We start from the raw sequence: 26,958 nt of genomic DNA on the forward strand, positions 1-26,958 counted from the left end.
CTTCCTTTTCCTTAGTGTATTTCCTGCCATAGTGACCTCTGACATCCCCTCTTACACACACACACACACACACACACACACACACTCACACAGATGCAAGTCAAGCTATATCAAGTATAACTCAGGGTGAAAACTGCCAGGTTTTTAAACAGATAAATGACATGATCTAATCTGCATCTTAAAATAATCATCCTGGCTGTTTCTTAAGAGTACCCGAAAGGTGAGTGAGGGGAGACAGAGGGAGACCAACTAGGTGGCCATGCAGATGGCAGTGGATTGGGTATGTGAAAATTATGGACATATTTTAAAGGTAGAGGCAAGAAAATGTGTGGACAGATTGTTGACTGCAGTATTTTTCTTTTAAAAAAAAAGGGTACAAGTTAAGTTTATGTCCAGATTTTCAGCCTGAACAACTTGGCAGTAACTGAAGAGGGTTGGAAGAGTATGGATGGAATGGATTTGGAAGGCTAAAGGTTAAGAATTCAATTTTAGACATGCTAACTTATGATTTTTTTTAGAAATCCAAGTGGAAGTTTTGGGTAGACAATTGGATATATGATCTTGAATTTTAGAGTTGAAGCTGAGCTGGAAATATAAATTTGGGAGACAATAACACAGAGATGCATGAATAAGATTGAATAGGATCACCAGAGAGAAAAGGGTTTCAGGGAATGGACACTGGAGTGTTCTAATATTTAGAGGTCATGGGAATGACAAGGAACAGTAAAAAATTTTTAAAAGAGTCAGAAAAATAAGGAGAAAAACCAGGTGAATGGATGTCCTGGAAGCAAAATGAACAACACATGTTAATAAAGCAAGTGATCAGCTGTGTCAAGTGTTCCTGAGAAGTCAAACCCATTGAGAACTGGGAAATGACCATTAGATTTAGCAGTAACATGGTCATGCTGACCTTGGAAATGTTTTAGTAGAGTGCTGTGGGCAAGCATTGGTGAATTTAAGAGCAAATGAAAGAAAAGAAACTGAAGAACTGAAAAATGGGGGAGAGGCTGGAAGGAGATGTGAGTCAAGAAAGGGCTTTTATCCAACATTTTCTCTTTGATACCTCGTTTAAAGGAGGCATCCAAAAATACCAATTGAATAAATCAAGTTTACTATTAAATAGCAGGTTTGCTCTGAACACACTGACCAATTAATGTTCATATATTCAGGCGCTCATTATGCACTGAAGAAATATATTCTTTTTCCCTGGAAAAGAGCCAGCCTTGAGCAATTAGGTGATGTTTAACTTTCAGAGAATTCAGATGTCCCGTTATATTTCATGAACATTAGTGACCTTCTGTGGCAACTTCCACCACTGTGCATGGTCTGTAGTTAAGACACTTTATTGCCTTGCTAATCTGTCATCTATCCTCGTTGAGTTTCTAAGCTGTCTAAGCAAAAGATCTGTAAAGCCCTAGAGGAAAGCAATTTTTAAGAATTAGATAGATGAAAGCAAGACAGAAGATCCAAACCACTAAAGCAGATTTCCTGCTTATATTTAAACCCATGAAATGAAATAAATATTTTCAATATTTAAGCCATGCATGGCCATTCCTGTCTGGTTTTCATTGAAAACTGGAAAGGCTATTCCCAAAGTGACTGGCTGAGAGATTAAAAACACAAAGCAGAACAGTGATGGCCAGTGAAGGCATGCTATGTTAGCGTACAGACAATAACAAACTAACAGCTAAACTTGCCTCTGACTCACGGAAAAATATGTGAAATTAGGTTATCCAAGCTTAAGAGTCATGAGTCACACAATTTAGAATACAGCTGTCAGGAAAGTACATGTGTACTTCTGAATTAAAATAATAAGGAATGGATATAGATATATTTATGTAAGCTTCAATCTGTTACCACCATAAAAAGGTAGATTGTGCATTATTTCTTTGAGAATCTATGAAAAATATCAATCAGCATAACAAATGTCTGTCTCAGTTAAATACTAAGAGAAGCTACATTTTGTAGTAAGCAGTAGGTTTCATGCTTTAAGGTTGAGCTTTGTAAAATCATATCTGGTTCCTACATCTAAATTAGATGATAGCATACTTTAATAGATTTGTTTTGTTAGAAAATCCAAACTTGGCAATTACAGAGCATAGCTGGAAAACACTTAGAGATCCAATACATAGTTGAAGAACAACACGTAAAATTCTACCCAGGTTTTCAGCCAATAAAGGTCCATCATTCATCCTAACTGCTAGTAAACCACAAGAGGCAAATAAATCATCCATCCCAGAAATAACTGCTTCTAAACCAGACTGTGGCCAGAGCTTGGTCAGTTAGTTCATGCTGCAGAATGAGGCAAAAAAATTCAATGTAATCCGATTGTCTTGGTTCTACACTCATTATCTAAAACAACAACCATAACAAATAAAAATAAAAAGCATAATAGCAAAGGTGACGTGGGGAGTGGTAACACAAGTAGAGAGGCATCAACAAATTATGAAAGGTAAAATGTGGAGGAGACAGTGGGTAACAACTTCTAAGTTACTGAAAACTTACTATATTAGCACTTATATCTTTTTAATTCCTACCCACAGTAACTCCATAGAGAAGTCACTATTATTATCCACACTTTATAAAGAAGCAAACCAAAGGTAAATATGTTAATTATCTCATCCAAGGATATAGTACTAATAAGTGGGGGATCCAGTCCTCCAACCCAGACTGTCTAGGATTCCAAAATCCATGTTCTATTAGTATAGGATTACCTCCGCTCTCCCACAGTCTTGACACCAAACATGTGCCTGCTGGCTCTGCCCTAGGAGATTTGTAGGTGCAATAGCAGAAAACAAGCACAACGCCCTAGGAAAACCCACCAAATTATCATGTCTTTGTTTAGGAAAATAAATGTCAAGTGAAAAAATGCTGAAGCACCTTAAGTAAATAAAACTCCAACCTTTGGGTATCTAATAAAATCAGTACTCAAAACTTAGCTTTACCATGACTGAAATTGTGAAAATTACTTTCTTGCTTCTGTGCCTTATCTTTTGTACTTATTTCTCATATTTTCAGTTTTAAAAATTTATTCTCCATTTAAAAAATGAGTTGAAGTTCAAACTACAGAATTTGTAAGCATTGCATATTTTATAGATTTGATTTTTTCTTCTACTGTCACGGTTTTCTAGCAGAGAACTTATTTGACTTTTAACTCTCCACACTATTCGAAGAGCTTAGTACTACAGAAAATCCAAAACTTTCAATTGCATATTTCTCTTGAAAATGCCTCTTGGTAATTTCAGTACAGTTCTCTCCTAAATGGTAATACATTTTGGATGTTTGACACCAACAACAAGTATATCTACAACCAATAATAGTTTTAGAAATTTGAATGCTCTGAACATCAATGAGTGGTGAGGCAAGAGACAGACTGTGCAGAATAGCTGACAACACGCCATTCAGCCAGGCAGGTCTGTGTATCTCACCTGTGCCACCAACTAGCAGTGTGATTTTATTTCATCTCTTGCAGTCACATTGTTTTCTACATAAAATGTAATTTGCAGTACACGTGTCATAGGAATATAGTAAGAATTAAACAATATAATATTTTCAAAGTTTATGAAGGAACTTCTTAAGCATTTAATTAGTAGGGACTATTATCTTTGACAAAGATGGGGTATGTACACACTTTTAGTGGGAATCAGCACATAGGAAATTACTGTTTTACTCTGTTTATATCAAAGGAACCTTTTCCAGTGAAAATACTTAAGAAGCATGCATTTTACATGTAAGTGCCACACAGAACTAACTGCACAAAAGGAAGGGAATTGGCAGGAAAACATAGTGTGATTAATAAACAGAAACCCCTCTTAAATTTGAGCTGTGAGGGCCCATAGGAGGAACACTCACTCACCACTTACACCCAATTACCCCAAACAGGAAGAGACATACTTTCCATGTCCAACGGGAAGATGTTTTTCTACTTAGCTACTCCAACAGGAAGAAGTAGGACCTTCTCCTTGCCCAGCAACCACTCAGCCAATGAAAGACTGCTACAACTCAGCCAATGAAAAGCCACTACACTGCAAACTCCCAGTCTCCTTCAATGGACTCTGTTTACAACCCCTCTGAACTCCCTTTTCCTCTGCAAAAGAAAGTTTATTTCTCTTGTTCTTTGGACATGCATATGGTTTACCATTAGACCACATGCTCCAAATTGCAGTTCTCTGTTGTTCCTGAATAAATACAATTTGCTGGAGAAATATCTGGTTGCCATCTGTTTAAAGTCAACAATAGTAAATTAACAAAACAGCATAATGTAAAATGTATCTTAAAAATGTTTTCTCTACTAAAATTCATTTATAGGTAGCAGCAAGATTTGTACCTTGGGGGATAATATGAGTGAGCCAGCTATTAATTCTCCCAAATCTGGGAAGGGTACACAAACCATTTCCTAGAGACCTATATAGAGTAGGGTACACATATGGTCAGATAAAAAACTCATGAATATAGAATTCTAAGCATCCAATCTCTTTGCCTCCACCCAACTCACTTCTGAACTTAAATATTTCTTGATCTAATAGAATGTTGTTAGTTATTTTACTAGATGCCAGACTACATATTATTTTTTTTCAAATTAAATTGGTCAATAAAATTATCTAGGTTTCAAGTGTACATTTCTATGATACATCATCTGTATATTGAATTGTGTGCTCACCACCCAAAGTCAAATCTTCTTATATCACCATATATTAGACCTCTTTTACCCTTTACTATCCCCCAACCTGCCTTCCCTTTGGTGACCACCATGTTTTTCTCTTAATTATTAATAAATAAATTTATTACATACAAACAGAATGCAAAATTTGAAGCAATGAAAAATTTTTTTCCTTTAAAGAATTGCAATTATTTATTCAAATAACTTGTTTTTTTCTCTAACCATTTGACACTCCCTTTCTGTTTCTTTTATCCTCTAAATATAGATTTTTCTGGCCTAGCTGTCTCCACAAGTACTATTCTCAAGAGGCATATCAAACTTATAGCAGTTTCCATCCTAGTAAACCCAATCTTACATCTCAGAACCAGTGTCAAACCAGTTATTTATCTGTCTCCCCACCCTATAATTTGTTCAAATTTATTTGCATATCTTAAGCACACACTTAAACATGCGATCCCTGTTCTGTTACCTTAGTTAGAAATGGAATAAAATCTTAATCCCCATCATCAATGGGGAATATTAAATAACATAAAATTTTATGTAGTCATTAAAAAGAGTGAGGCATATAAAACGTAAATGAAGTTTTCCATAATATATTGTTGAGTAAAAAGAGAAAATTATAAAACAAATAATTCATCAAAAATGCCAAACAGTTATATATGCCAAATTATAAAGTAAAATGTCTACAGGAATATATGTTAAACTCGAAAGAAAAATAATTGGAAAGGGGAAAATGAGGGAAAGTTCCAAATTTATCTTATTTAATTGTGAATTATTTACTTTTTTATTTCATGTCATTTTTAGAATGCATAAAATAATGTAAACAATGTGCTAAAATATATGGTGATTCCATTACTTAGCTAGCCCCCTCCATTATTATTCCATTTTATTTTGTTTACCTTATTTTCCTTTGTCTCCCCCATATACAGGACTATTACAATGGACTTTTTCTTGTCTAAACACTGCCTGGATTTTCTTATGCTGCTACCACAACTCAATCTCTTTAAAGAAATTCAGTTTCTTTAAAGAAAATCATGCACAGATTATGTTTTGGTACATAATCCACAAAAGAAAAAGTGCAATTATAAAAAATTATGCGTTTTGAATAAAAAAGATTTAATAAATTTAAATATATTACTCTGAATTTTAAAATAGCATAAAATAATAAATAAATAGTTACAAAGTTTCTGTATAGATAAACATATTTCTCTGCAAAAAGATGGCTTACTTACACAAGGATCTTGTGACAGCCTTGAATGATTTTTAGAATTAGGTGAAGTATAAAAAAGTAAGATATGCATTTCATTTTTAAAAAATTAAAAAAACAAGTTTCTTACCATTGTGAGGGTAAATGGGTGATTTTCTAATGCAGACACACTGGGGCAATGTAGAGTGATATACTGAAAAGCAACAAAAAGATTTTAAATGACCAAGAGAGAAGTTTTAATTTTCCAATGTGGCACTTGTATGCTAATTTTCAAAAATTACATAAGAATAAAAGGTATTTTATGCCCTGGCTGGTTCGCTCAATGGTTAGAGTGTTGGTCCTTAAACTGAAGGGTCTTGAATTTGATTCCCAGTGAAGTGCACGGACCTGGGTTGTATATTTGATCCCCAGTCCTGGTCAAGGCCAATTTATGTGTCTCTTTCAAATCAATGTTTCTCTCTCTTTATCTCATCCTCCCCTTCCACTCTCAATAAAAAATCAATGGAAAAAATATCCTAAAAATAACAACAAAAAAGAATAAAAGGTATTTTAAAAGTTGCTCAACAATGACTCACCTGGCCAGGTCTTGCTTTAAAATTTTCTTTGACCATTCGAATTTCCATAACATCTGAAGGGTGACTGATAACGGAGATGATGGTGACTGGCTTATTACTCCGGATGCACCTGTAAAGCCTTTCAGCGCAATATAGGCACAAAGGTCCAGAAATCCAAAGCCAAGTCTACGGAGAATTTTTGAAATGCACTTTAAAAAATACTTGCATTGTAAGACTCATATCCTGTCTAATTGTTTATTTCACACACTACAGTAAAAATATTGTAATCTGTTATCTATAATAATAAAAGCATAATATGCTAATTAGACCGGACAGCCAAACGACCTTCCCAACGTCATTTCAGACATCCTTCTGGGTGAAGCCGCGGCAGTGGGGGCTGAGGCAGAGGTGGTTAGAGGTGATCAGGCAGGCAGGCAAGCACAGTGGTTAGGGGCAATCAGGCAGGCAGAGTTGTTAGGGGCAATAAGACAGGCAGGTGAGTAGTTAGGGGTGATCAGGCAGGCAGGAAAAGTGGTTAGGGGCGATTAGGCAGGCAGGCAGAGGTGGTTAGGGGCAATCAGGCAGGCAGGCAGGTGAGAGGTTAGGAGTCAGTGGTCCCAGATTGTGAGGGACATCCCCCAAGGAGCCTCAGATTGCGAGAGGGTGCAGGCCAGGCTGTGGGACCATCTCCCCTCCCCACCCCGTGCACAAATGTTGTGCACCGGGCCTCTAGTTTTAAATAATGTGTAAACAAATGAAAGATTCTTACAGCAAGTTATTCAAATAAGAGTAAAGTATAAAATAAATGGTATAGTAATATCAAGACCCTATCCTCAAACCATTGCTCAGTGTCTAACTACCATCAACAGTAAGTCATACATTGTTTCATATATCATTCTATATACACAACTCATATATAATGTATTTAGATTATACTTTTCTCTAAAGAGAGATAAAAGGGAAGTTAAGCCTGGACAGAGTGGCTTAGTGGTTGAGCATTGACCCATGAGCCAAGAGGACACCTGCTCAAATCCCAGTCAGGGCACATGCCCCAGTTGCAGGCTTGATTCCCAGTGAGGGGTGTGCAGAAGGCAGTCAATCAATGATTCTCTCTCATGGGTGTTTCTATCCCTCTATCCCTCTCCCTTCCCCTCTCTCTAAAAATCAGTAAAAAACATTTTTAAAAAAGAAGCTAAAGCTCAAATAAATTTCAAGATGATTTTAGAAAAAAAAAATGTACCAGTCCAATGTTCGTTAAAAAAAAACACACTAGATATTTTTAATGTATATGTATATGCATAATGCACATATACAAAATGTAAAATATGTGAACATATTTTTAAATATGGTATAGGCTACACATGTTGTTTTCAACTTACTTTCAAATGATAAATCTAATATGAACATCTAAGATTATATTTAGAATCTGGAAAGCGTATCAATTTTGCACGTGTGCCGAGAGATTGCCCTGATCCCAGGATAACCGCATACTCTGGGGAATCCAGAAGGCTGTGTAGCCAAGCTTTCTCCTACAACTGCACACTATAATCCCCTCAGCACTTGCTGACTCCTAACCCAAACTTATCTTAATGGTCACTTTTTAAAACCTACGTACACAGTTACCCCGGACTTTCCTCCCGCCTGCAGACAGATCATCCTTTTCCTGACATTTAGTTTGGCACCATGTGTAAGCACCACAGGACAAGTTCTGCAATGCAGCAGCAGTTTGGCAACTTTGGGACAGTTACCCTTTGAGCATCAAGTTGCACATAAGTAAAATGGGAGTCACAATACCTGCCCTTCCTAACATATTGCAAATAAGTTTAGGCAATTGTAAAGCTTAATAGAAATTTAGAGGATTAATAATAAACACAAGACTAATACACATGCCCTAACTGGTTTGGCTCAGTGGATAGAGAGTCGGCCAGCAGACTGAAGGGTCCCAGGTTCGATTCCAGTCAAGGGCATGTACCTTGGTTGCAGGCACATCCCCAGTAGGAGGTGTGCAGGAGGCAGCTGATCGATGTTTCTCTCTCATCGATGTTTCTAACTCTCTATCCCGCTCCCTTCCTCTCTGTAAAAAATCAATAAAAAAGACTAACACACACATTTCAAAGCCATCAACAAATCACTCTACTTTTTGACTCCTCTTTCTTCTTTTTTTAAAAATTAAATTTATTGGGGGTAATACAGGTTTATAACACTATATAAATTTCAGGTGTGCAACTTTATAATACAGTATCTGTATACTCTTACCACCTGAAGTCTAGTGTCTTTCCGTCACCTTGTATTTGACTGCCTTTATTTTCTAATTTACTTTCTTCTTCTTAAAACAGACACTTGACATCACTATTTACCCTACTTCCACTTTGTACAGATAAAGATGACAGGGCATAATTCCCACCTGGGCAGCTCCCACAGCCTCCCGGGGGAAACATTATGGCCCTTGGGAAAGTATTCCAAGAGCAAGCATTTTACTCAAAGACCTAGTTTTGCACTCTACTTCTGCCGCACGTTTGTTTGTAGAGTTTGCTCAAGGTATTTTATATATTCAAGCAGGAATTTCCTCATCAGGAAATTGAGGATGGCAGTAGTTGAGGATTATAGTAATAGTTATAGTGACTATTGAAAAAATTATGCATACAGTGCATTTTAGCACACTGCCTAGCAGATATTAAGCAGTCAATAAATTAATTTTATTATTTATAATATTGTACATATTGTATCACAAATATTATTAGTATTAGTTCTTTCACTATTGTTTTTAATATTCCACCTATTTTTCTCAATGGATGGGGAGCATATCTTTATTACCTTTCTTGTGGCAAACACCAGTGCCATAGTATGCAGAGATCATATGGTTGGTTATATTCCATAATGCTATAGGTCTTTCTCTTGGAACTGTCAGCTGCCTATCATGTAATGCAGTAACTTGCTATTGAAACATCCTAAAATGTTCTGTTCTGTAAGAATAATTGCTTTATGTAACTTCAAAAACATGTTTGATCAATTGCTATGGAAATACCCATTTTGCAGAGACCATCAAACACATAAAATTAATTATAAGAACTGCTTTATGTAAGTTCAAAAACATGTTTGATCAATTGCTATGGAAATACCCATTTTGCAGAGACCATCAAACACATAAAATTAATCAGACCTGAGGAAAGTTAGCTTGAAACCTGGGCTCTTCCTGACAAATCTTCAAAGATGTGTTCCGGGTAACCTCATCTGGTTTTGAAAACCCTCCAGGAAAAGATTCATGAAAATGTTCTGAGAGATTTTCAGGTAAGTGAGTATTCCGGTACCGGGTTCCATTAAGATTGATGCAGCCTGGAGGGTGCGTATCTATATTGGTTTGATACTTCAACAACCCTCTAAAATTAAATTAAGAAAAAAACAGGAAGATGAAAAAAAAAACAATTGAAATCAGGGAACACAGTATAAGAAAATAAATCCTTCTTGTTAACTTTATGTAGTATCTATCCAAAAAGTGTTTCTCATATATCTTACTTAAGAGCAACAGAGAAAATTTTAAAATTTTAATAAATTCTTTACTATTTTACTAAACCAAAGATGTAGCTCCCACCCCCGAAATGCCACAAATGAATTGAAGGGACAAACACATTTGATCTTTATAAGTATTTTTTAATTTGCTAGTCTTTTTTCCCAAATCCATTAAGCATTCATATAATCACAAGTTTCACTTCAATAAACACTATAATGATGGGTACTTTGCTATATCTCTGAGCACAAATGAAAAAAACACACACACAGGAATCATATTTGGTTTGGCTAATATTGAGTAAAACATGCCTTACTGGTTTACAGAGAAATGTTAAATAAACATGACAGAAAACAGGAAGCTTGCATCTCTTATGGTCTGAAAACAATTAATACATAGTAATCAGGCCATAAACCATTTGTGTGTTTTTTATTTCTCCATAAACAAGATCACAGAAAAGGCTCAAAATAAGAAATCAGCCAGGCCAAAATCCTAAAGTCCCATTCAGATTGTTCCATATTTTGTGAAACTCTAAATATGGCATTCAACTTTCTGTTTTCTGCATTTCTTATCAATAAGGAATAAAGTAAGATCTATATCATGGGGATAGTGCATCAAATTGTAGATTGTACAGAACATCATTTTTTTTAAAAGATAAGATTTTGAAAAGCAGTGGAAGTCTTTCAGTGTGTTGCCATTTTATTTTAAAGATATTGAAATTTTTATTTATAAAATTATGTTTCCTGGTTGGCAAAGATATGTTTTAAAATTTCCCTTCATGCTGCCAAGTAATTAATTTTAATACATTAATAAAGTATACTTTATTACATCACAGTTATAATGATTTCATGAAGATACTATTGTAAAACCACAAAAGAATATTATGAATAATGATACTAAATAGCTCCACATATAAAAGCTAGAAAAGCAATAGCCAAGACAGTCACAGTGGAAGGCACCACCTACTTGACTGGTCATTCTCCTTTTTACCTTTTTGCTTATGTTTAATTCTCTTTCTTCTTTTTTGTTTATGGTCTTCCTTATAAATAGTCACCATTAAAGAGCATGGTACATATCAGGAGCATCTAAGTAGGGGGCTGTATTTCATAATAATCATGAATAGGCCACACATATATTTTTTTTTAAAGTAAGGCAATAGACAGGGCCTAATAGGTACAGAATAAATTAATGGATAATTATATAAATGTGAGCCAAGTACATAATAATTCATAGAGTTCTAGTCATATCATGTAATTGTTATGTCATTATGCTTGGAAAACCCATTAATTTGACTCAGCTTCCATTACAAGTAATAATTTATTAAAACCTGTTGCTCCTATTGGCCATCCTGAGGGTGGAGGCTGACAAATGGGCAGGCCAAACATCTCAGGCATTTATTCTACTAGCCAGAAGTTGAACAAACATTGGCGTAACACGCTTGGTACTAGTCTAGGTGGTTCTATAAAGTTCAAAAAAGACTCAAATCTGGCCCCTAACCCTCCAGAAACTTATAATCTAGTGGAAGATATGTTGGAAGTAGCTAAATGTAAGTTAGACCACAGATAATAATTGGAATAGAGTGTTTTAGTAATATGTTATTAATGTATGGGAGACACCAGGACTAATACAGAGCAGTTATATACATTTCACATTACCCCCATAACCACTGAATGAAGTAGGAATTATTATTCCCACTTTAAAAATTAAGATACTATTTTAATAAATATCCAGGGACACACAACTGATAAGTGGCAGAACCAAGATTTGAACCCAGGTCTCACTCAAATCCTATGTTCTCTCATTATATAGCATGTTAGTCCATTGGATCCTAACAACTTCCTCTTTAAAAGGTAAAGTAGGGAAATATTAATATTTATTAAGAAAGCATGTCAGGATTTTTTTAAACATCTATTTCTCACTTAAATTTCAAATCAAAATTATCATACAAGGTAAATGTTTTTATTCTCATTACACAGATGAAAGATTTGGGTAAGAGATTAACTAAGTAGTAGTCAAAATATGGGATTCAGAAACCTCATGTCTCTAACTCCAAAAATCTATATCATGCAAAGCAAATTTGTTAAAGAAGTAATAATCAAAAAAAGGAGTTCAAATGAATAAAACCCTGGAAATAAGGTCAGATAGAGTGTGTGTGTGTGTGTGTGTGTGTGTGTATGGTATGTGTACGCACATATGTGTGTGTGTGTGTGTGTGTGTGTGTTAGAAGGGGGTATTCCTTCTGTGTGTGTGTGTGTGTGTGTGTGTTAGAAGGGGGTATTCCTTGTGTGTGTGTGTATGTGTGTGTGTGATGGAAGGGGGCTAATTAACACCAGGCAAAGGAATGTTATTTATTCCTTCTCCAAAGTCCTAACAGTGTTGTTGAGGTGAACATGACCCGGTGTGCTAATGGTTCTTAGAACGATAAATGTTGTCACTATGCAGTACAACTCTTCAGGTCAGCTCAGTTAAATAATCAGTGTTGCTGTTCTTGGTATACAAAGTGACCCATAATATTCTAGAATCCTTCTTAATTCTGAGGGACTTCCGCTATTTTAAGCTCCTCTCGAGGTAAACGGCATAGGCTACCTCTATCTTAAAACCCCATTAAAGTGTTCTTTTCTTTGTCTCGGTTTGTAACTGTTGCCATAAAACTAACATGTAAAAGAGAAAAGGTCTATAGACAGACAATGACAACAAACAAAAATGTAATGAAGAAAATGTCAATCAAGTATGGAATCGCAGGTAATTTGGCTAAATTAGGTGGTAAAGATAGAGATGGGTTCACAAGGAAGGACACTGGCAAATTCTGAGCTCAGTGTTGAAAGGACAGGCACTGGGCATGTCAAAGAGGAGCTTGATGCTTCAATGCCTATTTTCATAAACTTCACAACAAATGTGTGTGTAAAGATCAGTGGCCCCATTTTGAATGAGGGAAAACTTTTGGATCTCTTAAGTGATCTGCCCAAGACCACACTGTCAATCAGTGGCCAAGTCAGAGCCCAAGGCCATGCGCCTGTAACAGGCCTAGCCCCTGCAGAATTCCCATCCTGATTATGGACAATATTCTGACATTAAAGACCAATGTATGCACTGAACAAAAATTTATGGAAATACATGACCATTAAATCAATACTTTAATGTTATTCTTCAAGTTTCATTAAACATAGTAACTTACTTTTTCATTGTACTAGTAAAAAATAGGAGTCCTCATTTTTTTTTTGTAATAATCCAGAATTTCTTAGAATTCATAGAGGATACATTTTAAAGAATACACTATTTCTTTAAGATTATATTTCAATAGTTTCATTCTGAAGAAATTTGAATAGGAATGTAAACTAGATATTCTGGATACTTGGGTTGGTAGATGAAAATCAAATATCTCTTTAATCCATTCACTTCATTGTGACCACATTTGTTAAAATTGAATGTGTGTGGGTTATATGATTTTTTGAATCACTGTACCTACAAAATATAATTTAAGCAGATATAACTTACTTGTCTTCCTTCTGAGTTTAATGCTATCTTCCCAAATACAAGAGAGTTTTAAGTATCAGGCAGCTCTGTGTCCATATGCCAAACAATCCTGATCTTTCTTCTTGCCCCACATCACCACAGAGATATTCATATTTTACATGTATTATTTTATTGTTTTGAACCTTATTAATTTAAATGATATAGCCCCTACCGTCAAGAAGCTTACGATTTAACTTTCTGTGATGGTGAAAAGAGTCTAAATCTGCGCTATCTGATATGGAAACCATGAGTTACTTGTGGATATTGAGCAACTGAAATGTGGCTAGTGCAGGCAAAAAACTGAATGTTTCATATTATTTCATTTTAATTAATTTAAATTGAATAGCCACGGCTATAATGGGTATAATCAGACGTGAAAGCAACAATAACAAAAAAGCAAAATGAGTAATGCCATATAGATATATAGTGACCTCGTAAGGGTAAATAAGATAATGAACTTTGATTATGACATTCTGGAAAGGGCTTCATGGAGGACATAATGAAGGATGCAGAGGTCCCAATGGTTAGGGAAAAGGAGAATGACATTGCAATATGAGGGAGCAAGATGAACAAAGCAGGTGGTTTATTCCCAAATTAGAAGAGGGGATCACCTCTTATTCATTTATATAAACCCCCTATGTCCATACTCACTGCCAAACCTTGTGAGCTGAGCCCTCCAGCAAGTTTCTTGCACATGAGAAACCTTCAATGCACTTCCAGTGAATAGAAATAACCATGTAATTTGGTTGAATATAACAAATATATCTAATAGTTAAAATATAGGAAACATTCTTGCATATGTATATTGTATCTTTCGTAATTAAATGATATATAATTTGAAAGCAGAAAACAGGAAGGAAAAAGGATCTTAGTGAATGGTATACAGAAAATCTTGCCAAGTAAAGGCAGTGATACAGTTGGGGGCAGGGAAAGGAGGCTCACAGAGCATGTGACAACAGGAATGCTTATTTCTTATTTTTAGTTATAGTGAACTATGTTCCAAAGGAGAGATTTTGAAGTCTCTTTGGAATTTCGAGTGTTCTATTAGGAGATATCAAAGATTTTGTCATGTATCAAAATACAAGTTTGTGGATGCTATTGTTTTTGCACATAAGAGTTTCAAGATATGCTTTCAACACTCAACACTGTTTCAAAAATAGGTTTTTCTTTTTTAATCCCCTTTTTTTGAAGAGATATTATAGTTATACTCTCATGGCTGTGATAAAAATAATAAAAAATGTAGTACTCAGAATAAACCCTAGTGGTTACAGCATATAACTCATAAAAAAAATATGTTGTGGCAAAAGTTGAGTATTACAAAATACCATCCCTGCTTAAAGGAGAATCGCAAAATCATTTCTACTTTAATTTCATGTGTAAATTTCTAATAAATGCAATGTCATTCACGCTACTTTTGTTTGGGTGCTTTTATAAAGTGAAGAAAAAATCCTTGTCCCATGAGGAACCTAATTTTTACCTGCTTTCTGTTAGTCAAAATGTTTCTATTATTTACAGAAAAAGATAACTTGTTTCTCAAAGTTCTTTTAACTTTGCTTCAAGTACAAAAAAGAACTTAAGAAAATATACTCAAATTCAATATTTCAAAACCTAATGGAATTCACTGGATTCTGTACTCCACTAGAATGTACACTACTTCAGGTCAAGAATATGTCCTGTGATCGACCATGCTATTTTTCTGGTGCTATCACTGTGCCTGTAATTTATAGAAATGGTTCAATGAATATTCATTGAATGAATTAGTGAATGTATAGACAACATTTTGTGATGGTTGTTGTTGAAATACATGATTGAGGAGTCATCTGTTTTGTGTGTTTTTGTTGTTTGTTTGTTTTAATTAGTACTCTTAGAGAGAGAAACGGAGAGACAAAGACAGAGAGAAACATTGACACATTGATGTGAGAGGGAAACATCACAGGTTGCCTTCCATATGTACTTGGACTGGGGATTGAACCAGCAGCCCAGGTATGTGCCCTGACTGGGAATTAACAGGCAACCTTCTGGTGCACAAGACAACACTCAACCAACTGAGCCACTCCGCCTGGCAAGTCATCTGGTTTTAACAAACACAGAAGTGAGTTTGAACTCATATTCTAACTTTAAACAACATGTCTAGATTTTGCATATGGTATTTAATAAAATAGAACATGTATGTACATTCACCTTGGTAGGAAATAGCATTAATTCAGTCTGCAGCTCGATCAGTGTGGCTCAGTGGTTGAGTATCAACCTAGGAACCAGGAGGTCATGGTTCAATTTCCGGTCAGGACACATGCCTGGGGTTGCTGGCTCGATCCCCAGTATGCGGCATGCAGGAGGCAGCCAAGCAATGATTCTCTCTCTCTCTCTGAAATCAATAAAAATATGTATTTTTTAAAAAAATTCAGTCTGCAACTTACATCATCCCTCTTCACCCTCCAATATTGCCAAGTCCAATCTGAGAACGTAACCCTGCCCTGACCCTAGGCCAATTCTAACATCAGCAGACACCTGGACTGGAGATTGACCAGCAACCTAGGTATGTGTCCTGACTGGGAGTCAACTGGCAACCTTTAGAGCAGCATCTAGAAGTAGAGAGATTTCCTAAACTGGGGACCTAATGTGCCTCGAGGAAACCCTAATCACCTGTTCCCCTCAAACCAAAGCTTTTACTCTTATCCCCACTGGCTCTTGCTGCTACCTTCTTTCCTGGGCTCTTACTGCTGACACCTGAGTGTGTTTGCATCCTGCAGCTTGAGTTGAGCATGCACTGTGTCTAGTTCTTACTGATGGCACTACCCAAGATGCAAGACGCAGCCACACAGACGGGGCCAGCATCATGGGTGTGGCCTGTGCAGTCTCAGGAGAACCAACTCTTAGAAAGGTCCTGTGATTGGTTCAATACTCTGCTGTTACCATGTTGAAACGCTTAATAATTTTTTATCAAGAGGCCCCACATTTTCATTTTGCATTGAACCCCACAAGTTAATAGTCTGCCACAGACACTAGGCAGCTAGAAAAAATAAAGATTTTGATCTCTTGGAAAGAAAAAAATAGGTAAGGATCCAATATTTCTCAGCATTCCTTCTGCTTTCAGGCTTTACTAAAATGGCAGTGAGAGATAAAACACTAATGTAATAAAAACATTTCTTAAAATAAATGTAGCCCTTGTTCCTTCTCCTTCCTCCCCAACTTCCTTATCCTGTACTTCCAGCTGGAACCACTTGTTATTATAAATAATGTCCCAAGAGAAAAACTGAGGTCAAATTTATGTAAAAAAATATTTCGTCTGAAGCTCACTATTTCAATCCTAAAGTGGGAATAAAGTAAACTCACAGTTTAGAAGATTAAAATTCATTAGAATATGTAGCTTGTAGCATAAATGAATTTATGTACATGGAAATGCTCTGTATATAGTATATCTATCTATACCTATGGTATACTTAAGGAAGAAAATACCATGTAACCTTAATTCCCACTCCCACCTAGCTTCAGAATAAAAATCAGCAAAAATAAACCAATTTTTACATAAAAATAAAAATTAATCCCACGAATGGGAAAGTATAAGTGGGAAACACACACATGTCTAAAAGGTCATAGTTTTAGAACACTATATGTATTAACGTATGGGAAATATGTAAATACTATTATGGGAGGGGATTCGGATTTCATCTAAGAAAGACAATTCCTCAGGAATTTTATTCAATCTATATATTTAAGTGAAAATTTCAAAACCCAAAATGTGAAAGAAAGCAAAGAGAAATTAATTTTTTCCTTCTGTGTTTCAAATAAGTTTTAACCACAGAGGTACAGAAAAATTCCCAACAAAAATGTGCCAGTCTGAATACAACCAAAATAGTCAAGACTTAATAGCTAATTCCTCTAGCACTGGAGTTGATATACTAGTTGCCATAATAACTTATTACCTAGATAACACTAAATATAAGTGACAGTCCCAAAATGGGAATCCAAGTTACACTTAAAAACACACAGATTATTTTTTATTACTATCTGCAATAAGAATTGGTGAAAATTGAAAGGGCATAAAAGGACAGCACATTCCTAGCTAAGATCCAATTAATAGAATTCCACTTCAGCAAATACTGAGTGAGTGATGACTTGTGAAAGGGATTCAACTGATAAAGACAGTCAAAACCACCCCTACCCTGAAAAATACTTTAGTTCATTTAGTTCATCACTCTGCTGTGTTTTCTCTTCCACACTGGAACTCACAGATACATCATGGGGGCAGACAGAAGAGAACACTGGAATTTTCCACTACTCAACTGCAGCATCAGCTATAACCTGACTTTCTCCCTTTTATCTAAGCTTTTATATAGTGTATAATATTCTGCACTTCCGTGTGTATGGTGTTTATGTGAAGTTATCTTTCCCCTGGACATTTTCAAGGAGTATACATGCAGGTTTCTTCTTTTTTCCTACGCAATTCCCATTCTTATCCTTATTTTATGTTGGTAGCAATGGCAAGTGCCCTCTGAGGCTTATAACAGACGAGAAAAAGTGTGGAAATCTGTACTCTGAGTGAAGAGATACAAAGACAGATGTAGCAATAAATAATACTGATAAGAGTGGCTCTTCCACTGCATTTTTATTGGCTTTGGCCCAGAATCTAGCCTTTTAATTATTATTTCCAAATTATGTAGAAGAATTTTAGAGATTAAAAACAACACATAAGTGTAATTTTACTGTTATTTTTATTAATACATTTATTATGTGCCATGACGAGGTTGTACATTTTAAGAAATGGTTATGGCCTGCCCAGTGTGGCTCAGCTGCTGAGTGTTGACGAGGAGGTCATGGTTGGATTTTCGGTCAGGGCACATGTCTGGATTGTGGGCTAGATCCTCAGTAGGGGGCATGCATGAGGCAGCCAATTGATTCTCTCTCATCATTGATGTTTCTCATCTCTCTCCCTCCCCCTTCCTCTCTGAAATCAATAAAATATATATATATATTTTAAATAAACAGTTATAAAGCAGTACTAAAAAGAGGGTATTTCCTTCTCTGTTTCCTTGGAGGACAAAATTTCACCTTCAAAATCTTGAAAGCTAAATAGCTTGTAACAAAATTTGATTTCTTACTCAAAACACAAAAGCATAAGCATACTCCTCACCAGCTTATATAGATAAACTAGAGGCCCAATGCACGAAATTTGTGCAAGAATAGGCCTTCCTTCCCCCAGCTACTGGCACTAGCTTCCCTCTGGCACCCAGGACCCAGGCTTCCCTCGCATCTCCAGCTTTGTCTGTAAGGATGTCTGGTCTAATTAGCATATTATGCTTTTATTATTATAGATTGGAATGGTAGCCTAGATATTCACATGACATGGACATATTTCATTGTAAACAAGAGCACCTTCTAAAACATGAATAAATAATTCAAGAATTCAAGAAAAGGGTAGGAATTAAATGCTTAGAATGGATTCCGAGGTCAGACAGGTTCAATCCAAAGCCCTATCATGTACTAAGTGGGTGGTTTTCAGTAGTCATTAAAAACTTTTTTTTCAATTACAGTTCACATTTAATACCACCATTCTTTTTAATATATATATATATATATATATATATATATATATATATATATTTTATTGATTTTTTACAGAGAGGAAGGGAGAGGGATAGAGAGAGAGAAGCGTCATCAGCTGCCTCCTGCACACCCCCTACTGGGGATATGCCTGCAACCAAGGTACATGCTCTTGACCGGAATCGACCCGGGACTCTTCAGTTCCCAGGCCAACGCTCTATCCAGTGAGCCAAACCGGCTAGGGCTTTAATACCACCATCCTGCATCAGTTTCAGATGTACAATAAAGTGGCCAGAAAACCATGCACTTCACAGATTGGTCTCCCTGCCACCTCAAGCACCCACCTGACCCCATACATATTTATCCTGATATTATTGGCTATATTCCTTATGCTACAATCCATATCTCTGCAGCTATCTGTAACTACCAATTTGCACTGCTTAATCCTTTCACCTTTTCATCCAGGCTTCCCTACCTGCTCCCTCTGACAGCTAAAAGTCTGTTCTCTGTATCTAATTTAACCTTCTGTGCCTCCGTTTCTCACCAATAAAATGAGGACAATAAGAGTGCTTACTTCATAGTGCTGAATTTAATAAAAATTTGTGTGTGTGTGTGTGTCTACATATGTATATGTATACACATAAAGAGCCAAGAACAGTACCTGGGACATCTATAATAATAAAAGTATAATATGCAAATTAACTGAATGAGTGAACAGCAAAACGACCGTCTGGATGATCTTTCGGACGACCATGCTATGACACACACTGGCACGAGGCCAGCCAAGGCTGGTGCAATGCGATTGGTCGGGGGCTCCACCATCGCCCCACAATCACCCCACAGAGGGAGGCCCAGGCCACCCTCTGTGGGGTGATTGATGGGGGGGCTCCATAATCAATCACTCCAGAGAGGGAGGCCCAGGCCACCTGGCTGGTGGCGCCGCAGTGAGTGGGCAGGGCCTCCCTCTGTGGGACAATCGATCTGGGAGTCCCGGGATCGACTGCCCCACAGAAGGAGGCCCAGGCCACTGGCCAGCAATGCTGTAGTGGGTGTGCAGGGCCAGCCAGTGATCACCCTGCAGAGGGAGGCCTAGGCCAACCAAGCGATCGCACCCCATACCTGTTGCCCATACAGGGAGGTGACCAGTGGCAGAGAGGGCATCGCCACACAGATCGCAAGCAGTGGCAGTGGCGGAGGTGGGGCCAGCTGCTGGCAGCAAGGGGAAGGAAAGGCCCAGTAGGCCCTGATTGCTGGCCAGGTCTAGGGATCCTACCTGAGGGGTCCCAGATTGCGAGAGGGTGCAGGCCGTGCCGAGGGACACCCTCCCCCCATGCACAAATTCTTTGCACCAGGCCTCTAATCTATCTATCTATCTATCTATCTATCTATCTATCTATCTATCTGCCGGGAGCCGGTCCATCCTTTCTGTTTCAAAGGACCTGGCATATATGGCATACTGTTCTTAAAATGTTTGCTCACCTTCTTGGCACTATGTGTTTTAACCAAGGTCTCCTCTCTGAGAAAGGTTGTTTCCCCAGGTAGGGATTTTTCCCTGAAGTTAGGGAGGGAATAAAACCCCTCAACTAAGTGCCAGGTGGGTAATTAATCACTATAACTACGAACAATCATGCTTAAGCTACATAATCTTTACTCCCTGGAATGGAGATAAGAAACGCCCTAACCTTTGTAATAGAGATTGATAGGATTGAATCAACTGGTATAAATACAGATGTAACAAGACAGAAAGACACAGAACTTAGAAGACAGAACCAAGAGGCACAGAACTTAGACACAGAACCTAGAGAAGAACCTAGAGACAGAACATGGCAAAAGATCCTGGACAGAAACTGGCCTCAGAACCTAGAGACAGAACCTAGCGAGAAAACATGGCAAAAGATCCTGGACTGAACCTGACTGCAGAAATTGGCAAGAGAACCTGACTAGAACCTGGTGACTGAACCTGGCTGGAGAACCTGGACAGAACCTGGCTGGAGAACCTAGCGAGGGAACATGGCTACAGAACCTGGCTGGAGAACCTGGACAGAACTTCGCTGGAGATCCTAACCAGAACTTCGCTGGAGATCCAGACCAGAACTTCGCTGGAGATCCAGACCAGAACTTGGTTGGAGATCCAGACCAGAACTTGGCTGGAGATCCGGGCTAGAGATCCTGGCTAGGCTGCTGATCAACTGAACGCTGTCTCCGTGTCATTCCTTCTTCGCCGACTCCGTCCACACCTTTGGGGACCCCTGGACCTGCTGGGGTGGGACCCCAGCATCTATCTATCTATCTATCTATCTATATATCTATCTATCTATCTATATAAAAGCCTAATATCCCAAGTGTCTAACCAATCAGTTGACTATTTGGCCGACTGCTTGACCAGTCGCTATGATGTGCACTGACCACCAGGGGGGCAGAGGCTCCAATTGGTAGATTAGTTTGCTACCGGGATCCAGCTGATCGGGACTAGGCAAGACTAGCCGGACACGCCCTGGAGCCCTCCAGCAGTCCCTCCCTGGCCTGCCAACCTCCCATGGTCCCTCCCCAGCCAACTGGCCCCCATTGGCCCTGATCAGGACTGGGTGAGACAGCCCTGATGGCCCCGATTGCCAGTCAGGCTGAGGGACCCCACCCATGCATGAATTTGTGCACTGGGACTCTAGTATTAAATATTATCTAAATCTTGAAAAATATTACAAATAGTATCATTGTTATCCTCTAAAATGATGGTGTGGTATGATTTACAGGTCCATATGTACATTTGTCTTCTAAGTTCTCCTTACAGCTGCCTTCATGTGAGAACAAAATTGCCCAGTGGTTCCTATTTTTCCCACAAACCCATTGGTTTTAATTCTGTATAAAACTTAAGCTAGAGATATATTATATGTTAATGTAATATTTTAGCTGTCTAGAAAGATATCTATCTTTAAGAAGCTTTATTCAGTTAAATTATTTTTAACTTCTTTTGGGGCCACATACAGCTTTGGGAATTGAGAATATATATATTATTAATTGAGGATATATAAATATATCTTAATCATATATATGCATACATGTATATACAGTGTATATGTGTTTGTATTTCATAAATCCATGGATTCTCTGCATCCATTAAATAATTCCCAGAGATTATGAATCCAAGTTGAAAACACATACTCTATTGAAGAAATAGGACTTCATGGTAGGAATAATGGGCATCAAATTTATAATAATTATGTCAAAATATCAGAAATTAAGCATTTAGAAAGTATTCAGAAGACATCATCTGGAAGTGATGGATGGTATGCAAAAGATTTAGCCATAATCATGGGCACGAAAATCCTCAACCTCTGCCCACCATGTTAGAGGACATTTAATTACAATCTCTAAAGCAGGACAAAGTTAGGCAAATCTACCGTGTCTATTATTTAAGGGCTCTGGACTCCCAAATACCCATGTAGAATATTTGAAGTAATGTCTCCTTTTGTGTTTCTGGTTCTAGGTCTACCTTAAAAGCAGTTCATCAGCCCCCCTAGGACTCTCCCTTATGCCTGGGAATAGCTAGAATAACCATCGGTACAGGTTTGTCCACATCCACAGCTTAATTATTAATAGTGACCCATTTCATTCTCAGAAGTGTTGGCTTTGAACAACTAATCATGTAGTCACTTAAAATCAAGAGGCAAGGAAAAGAAAACTGAACAGAAAATACAGGGAAAGGAATTTTTCTCCCTCAGGACTAGAACAGAATTTGCTTTAACATAAACCTTGGGACCTTCCTTTCCCCTGGGCTTCACCAAGTTCCCACTTGATGCTATAAGGAAGCGCAGGTGCCTCTTCCCAGTAGGAAGCTCACACAAGCCTCTCCTGCCATGTCCATGTGGGTGAAAAGAACCCATAATGCAAATGGCTTCTAAAAGAGAAGATCCTTGGGAATCAGCAACTTTTAACACTTACTTATGTTGCATGAACACCTCTGCCCTACAATAGTATATTCTTAATTCCCTCCTCCAAGGAACAATGCAGAGGGAGGATAAGCCAGTACAATGAGCCTATCCTCATAAATATTTATCTAACCCTGGTTAACTCCTGAGGTGAAACTCCTATGAAGTTGACAGTGCCTCTGGTTCATAAATGTTACAAAGGCTGCCCACTGTGCTCCCCTGGCTTAAAGAACACGTTTTTTAGAAACATGCACATAGAAAGCCATTCCTTTAAAATTCCCTTAGACCAGTGGTTCTCAACCTGTGGGTCGCGCCCCTTTGGCGGTCGAAGGACCCTTTCACAGGGGTCGCCTAAGACCATCCTGCATATCAAGATATTTACATTATGATTCATAACAGTAGCAACATTACAGTTATGAAGTAGCAACAAAAATGATTTTATGGTTGGGTCACAACAGGAGGAACTGTATTTAAAGGGCCAGAAGGTTGAGAACCACTGCTAGACAAAGTGATTCACTTAGAATATAAATCATGCTCTAAAGCAAACTCTTGCCGGCAAGTAGTCCCAAATGGCAGAGAGTTCTGTTTAAAGGAATAATCCAGGTAATCATTTATGAGAAGCCCAGCAGATCTGGCACAAGAAATTATTTACACTATTAATTGGCTCTCATTGCCATTGAAACATTCGAGAAGGGCCTTCCTTTTGTCTTTTTCAGAATTATCACATTATAATTTCTCCCTTGTACAAATACAAAAGTGAAATACAGTTACTAGCAAAAAACACTCCAGATCTAAAGCCAGTGGGAGTGTTGATTACAGTGAGATTGTGAGGTTAGAGTGCCAAATCTTTTACAATGCATCCCCTTCACATGACTTTGAAAGGAGTAGGGTTAGGCTCTCCAGGCTGAGGCTCTGAGACATTCATAACTGCTTTTCCCTCCAATATTTTTTTTATCAGTACGTGAGAAAAGCAGTATATAACTCCTCCTGATGAGATTTTTCAAATGAAAGTGAAGAAAGAAATATTCAATTATATTCATGTCCAGAAAGAAGAAACAGTTTGGCTCCTCTCCCCCCAGATGTCTTAGGAATTGAAATGTCTTTAATATAGTAAACAAATAGCAACCTCTTAGAAGGATGTATTAAAAATTAGAAGAAAATAATTCCTCAGGAGGAAGCTGCCTTGTAAATTCCAAGATAAACGTTTATTGTTAAAAATCAACTGAATTTTGAGACCTAACAATATTATAAAAATTATTTGTCTTTCAAAGAATATCCTTCCTTTTCTCTTTTTTATTGAATTTATTGGATGGCATTGGTTGATAAAATGATATAGGTTTCAGGTGTACAATTCTATAATACATCATCTGTATATTGTATTGTGTGTTCACCACCCCAAGTCAAATCTCCTTCCATCACCATTTATCCCCCCATGCCCTCATCTGTCTTCCCCTTTCCTTCTGGTAATTATCATACTGTTGTCAAGTTGTTGGTTTTTGCTTAAGTGCTTCACCTTTTTTCAACCAGTCCCACAACCTCCCTCCCCTCTAACACCTGTCAGATTGTTGTCTTCATCTATGAGTCTATTTCTATTTCGTTTTTTAGTTTACTTTGTTTTTTAGATTCCACTTATAAGTGAAATCATAGGGTATTTGTCTTTCTCTGACTGGCTTATTTCACTTAACAGCCAAGATTTGGAAGCAGCCCAAATGCCCATCAGTAGATGAACAGATAAAAAAGCTGTGGTGCACTTACACAACGGAATACTACACAAGTGTAAAAAAAAAAAAAAAAAAAAAGGAAATCTTACCTTTTGCTACATACAGCATGGATTGGACCTGGAGAGTATTATGCTAAGTAAAATAAGCCAGTCAGAGAAAGACAATACCATATCAATTCACTTATACTTGGTATGTGGAATCTACTCAACAAAATGAACAAAATAAAAACAGACTCATAGATACAGTGAACAGACTGACAGTTGTCAGAGGAGAGGGAGCTGAAAGGTTGGGTGAAAATGATGGAAGGGATTAAGAAAAAATAAATAAAACTGACACAGACAAAAGTATGGTGATTGCCAGAGGAAAGGGGGGTAGTGAGAGGTGAAAGAGGGCAAAGGGGTGATAAATGGTGTTGGAAAGAGACTTGACTTTGGGGATGTGTGCATGATGCAGTATGCAGATGATGTGTTATAGGACCGTACACTTGAAACCTGCATCGCTTTATTAACCAATGTCACCCAAAATAATTCAATAAAAATATGTAAAAAAATTGCTATGTTTTTTTTTCAAGAATTAAAATAAATTGATTTTCAAACAGTTAACTGTGGTGTTTCTCCACTTATACAGCTATTAGCATTGGTACAACTACATATTTTTTCCTATCAGTATTTATTGAGTATGTGTATATTCTGCCTACATTTATTTGTTTACTTATATAAACCTAAGATAACCCTATAATGTAGGTGATTTTATTGAACCTGTCTACTAGATAAGAAAAAGAAAATAATATCTGTTAAGGTCGTGCAGCTATTAAGTACTGTGTTGTTTAAGAGCCATGCTAATCTAATCTTTTGGAAAGGAAAATTAATGTATTTTTAAAAGATCCATTTGAACACTGAAAAGAAACATCTGAGTTTAGTGCATATAAAATGTGTTTTTATTTATCGTGTCATGCAATTGATTGGCTTATAAATAATGAAGAAAAAATCTAAAACATAGGTAACAGCAATGCAAACTAGGTGAACCTGAGGACACAAATAATCATGGAACAAGGATCTTGAATAATATTGATTGCAATATTTAGAACAAAGAAGGTAAGACTTCCACTTTGCAAACATCAGATCATATGCCCAAAGAGCCTGCATTCAGTTTTGTTCCCAGCTTTAAAAGTAATACAGGAGCCTGGCTAGTGTGGCTCAGTGTTTGAGTGTTAACCCATGAACCAGGAGGTCATGCTTAGATTCCCAGTCAGGGCAAATGCCTGGGTTGTGGGCTCGATACCCAGTGAGGCACAAGCAAGAGGTAGCTGATTGGTCATTCTCTCTTATTGATGTTTCTATCTCTCTCTCCCTCTCTGTCTCTGAAATCAATAAAATATATATATTTAAAAGCAATACAGGGAAGCCATGGCAAACTGCAGCCAGCATAATGTACTGGGTTAGAAATGTGGGCTCAGAAATCGGATAGCTGGAGTCAAACCCAAGCTCTTCCTAATTGCCATGAGTTTTGGCAAGTTACTTCACCTCTCACTGTCCCTGTTCTCTCACAGAAATAACAACAGCAGCAATGCAGCAGATTTTACCAGGGTTGCTGGGAGGATTTAATGAGATAAACATTAGTAAGATACATGATAAGGGCTTAATGAATTTTACTATTAATATATTCAAAGGAACACCTTTATAATAATGATGAGATTGAAATATCATCATGCAAGAAACAAATGAACAGAATTTAGAGGAGAGTGATTCAGTTTCCATAGCCTCTAGAGCAGGGGTGGGCAAACTTTTTGACTCGAGGGCCACAATGGGTTCTTAAACTGGACCGGGGGGCCGGAACAAAAGCATGGATGGAGTGTTTGTGTGAACTAATATAAATTCAAAGTAAACATCATTACATAAAAGGGTATGGTCTTTTTTTTTTTTTAGTTTTATTCATTTCAAACGGGCCGGATCCGGCCCGCGGGCCGTAGTTTGCCCACGGCTGCTCTGGAGTCATAGATCTTTTAATTTATCTAGAAATTAAATTATGGTTCAAAAGATAAAGAACTTTGTGGAAATTACAGTTTCCCAAAGACAGAATGGGCTCTTCAATATGGAGATTCATAGAGTCTTTGTCAAGATATCCTTTACCCTTAATTCAAAATTTGAGATTCTCTGAAAATAAAAGTGACCTTGGAAAAGCATACAAAGCAATTGCTGCTTAGGTGGAGACATCAGCAAACAATTTCTAATCACTTCATTCTTAAAGGGTAAAATTTTCTAAATTTCTAACCCACATTGATCCTTCAATGCCCTAAGTTATAGAATTCTTGAAAACAAAATGTTTCCAGAT

General features: G+C 37.3%; 1 protein-coding gene across 1 annotated transcript in view; it reads right to left on the reverse strand.

Moving 5' to 3' along the window:
• NOX4 (NADPH oxidase 4) overlaps positions 1 to 26,958 on the reverse strand; it is a 152,449-nt gene that overhangs the window by 75,908 nt on the left and 49,583 nt on the right. Inside the window, exons 8-10 of the mRNA XM_081098394.1 lie at positions 9,582 to 9,798; positions 6,443 to 6,607; positions 5,998 to 6,060 (exon numbers count right to left, since the gene is read on the reverse strand). Of these exons, the coding sequence (XP_080954520.1) occupies positions 5,998 to 6,060; positions 6,443 to 6,607; positions 9,582 to 9,798 (445 nt within the window). The remainder of the gene's footprint in view (positions 1 to 5,997; positions 6,061 to 6,442; positions 6,608 to 9,581; positions 9,799 to 26,958) is intronic.

This window comes from Myotis nattereri, assembly GCF_964212035.1.
Source record: "Myotis nattereri genome assembly, chromosome: 9".
Taxonomy (NCBI): Eukaryota; Metazoa; Chordata; class Mammalia; order Chiroptera; family Vespertilionidae; genus Myotis; species Myotis nattereri.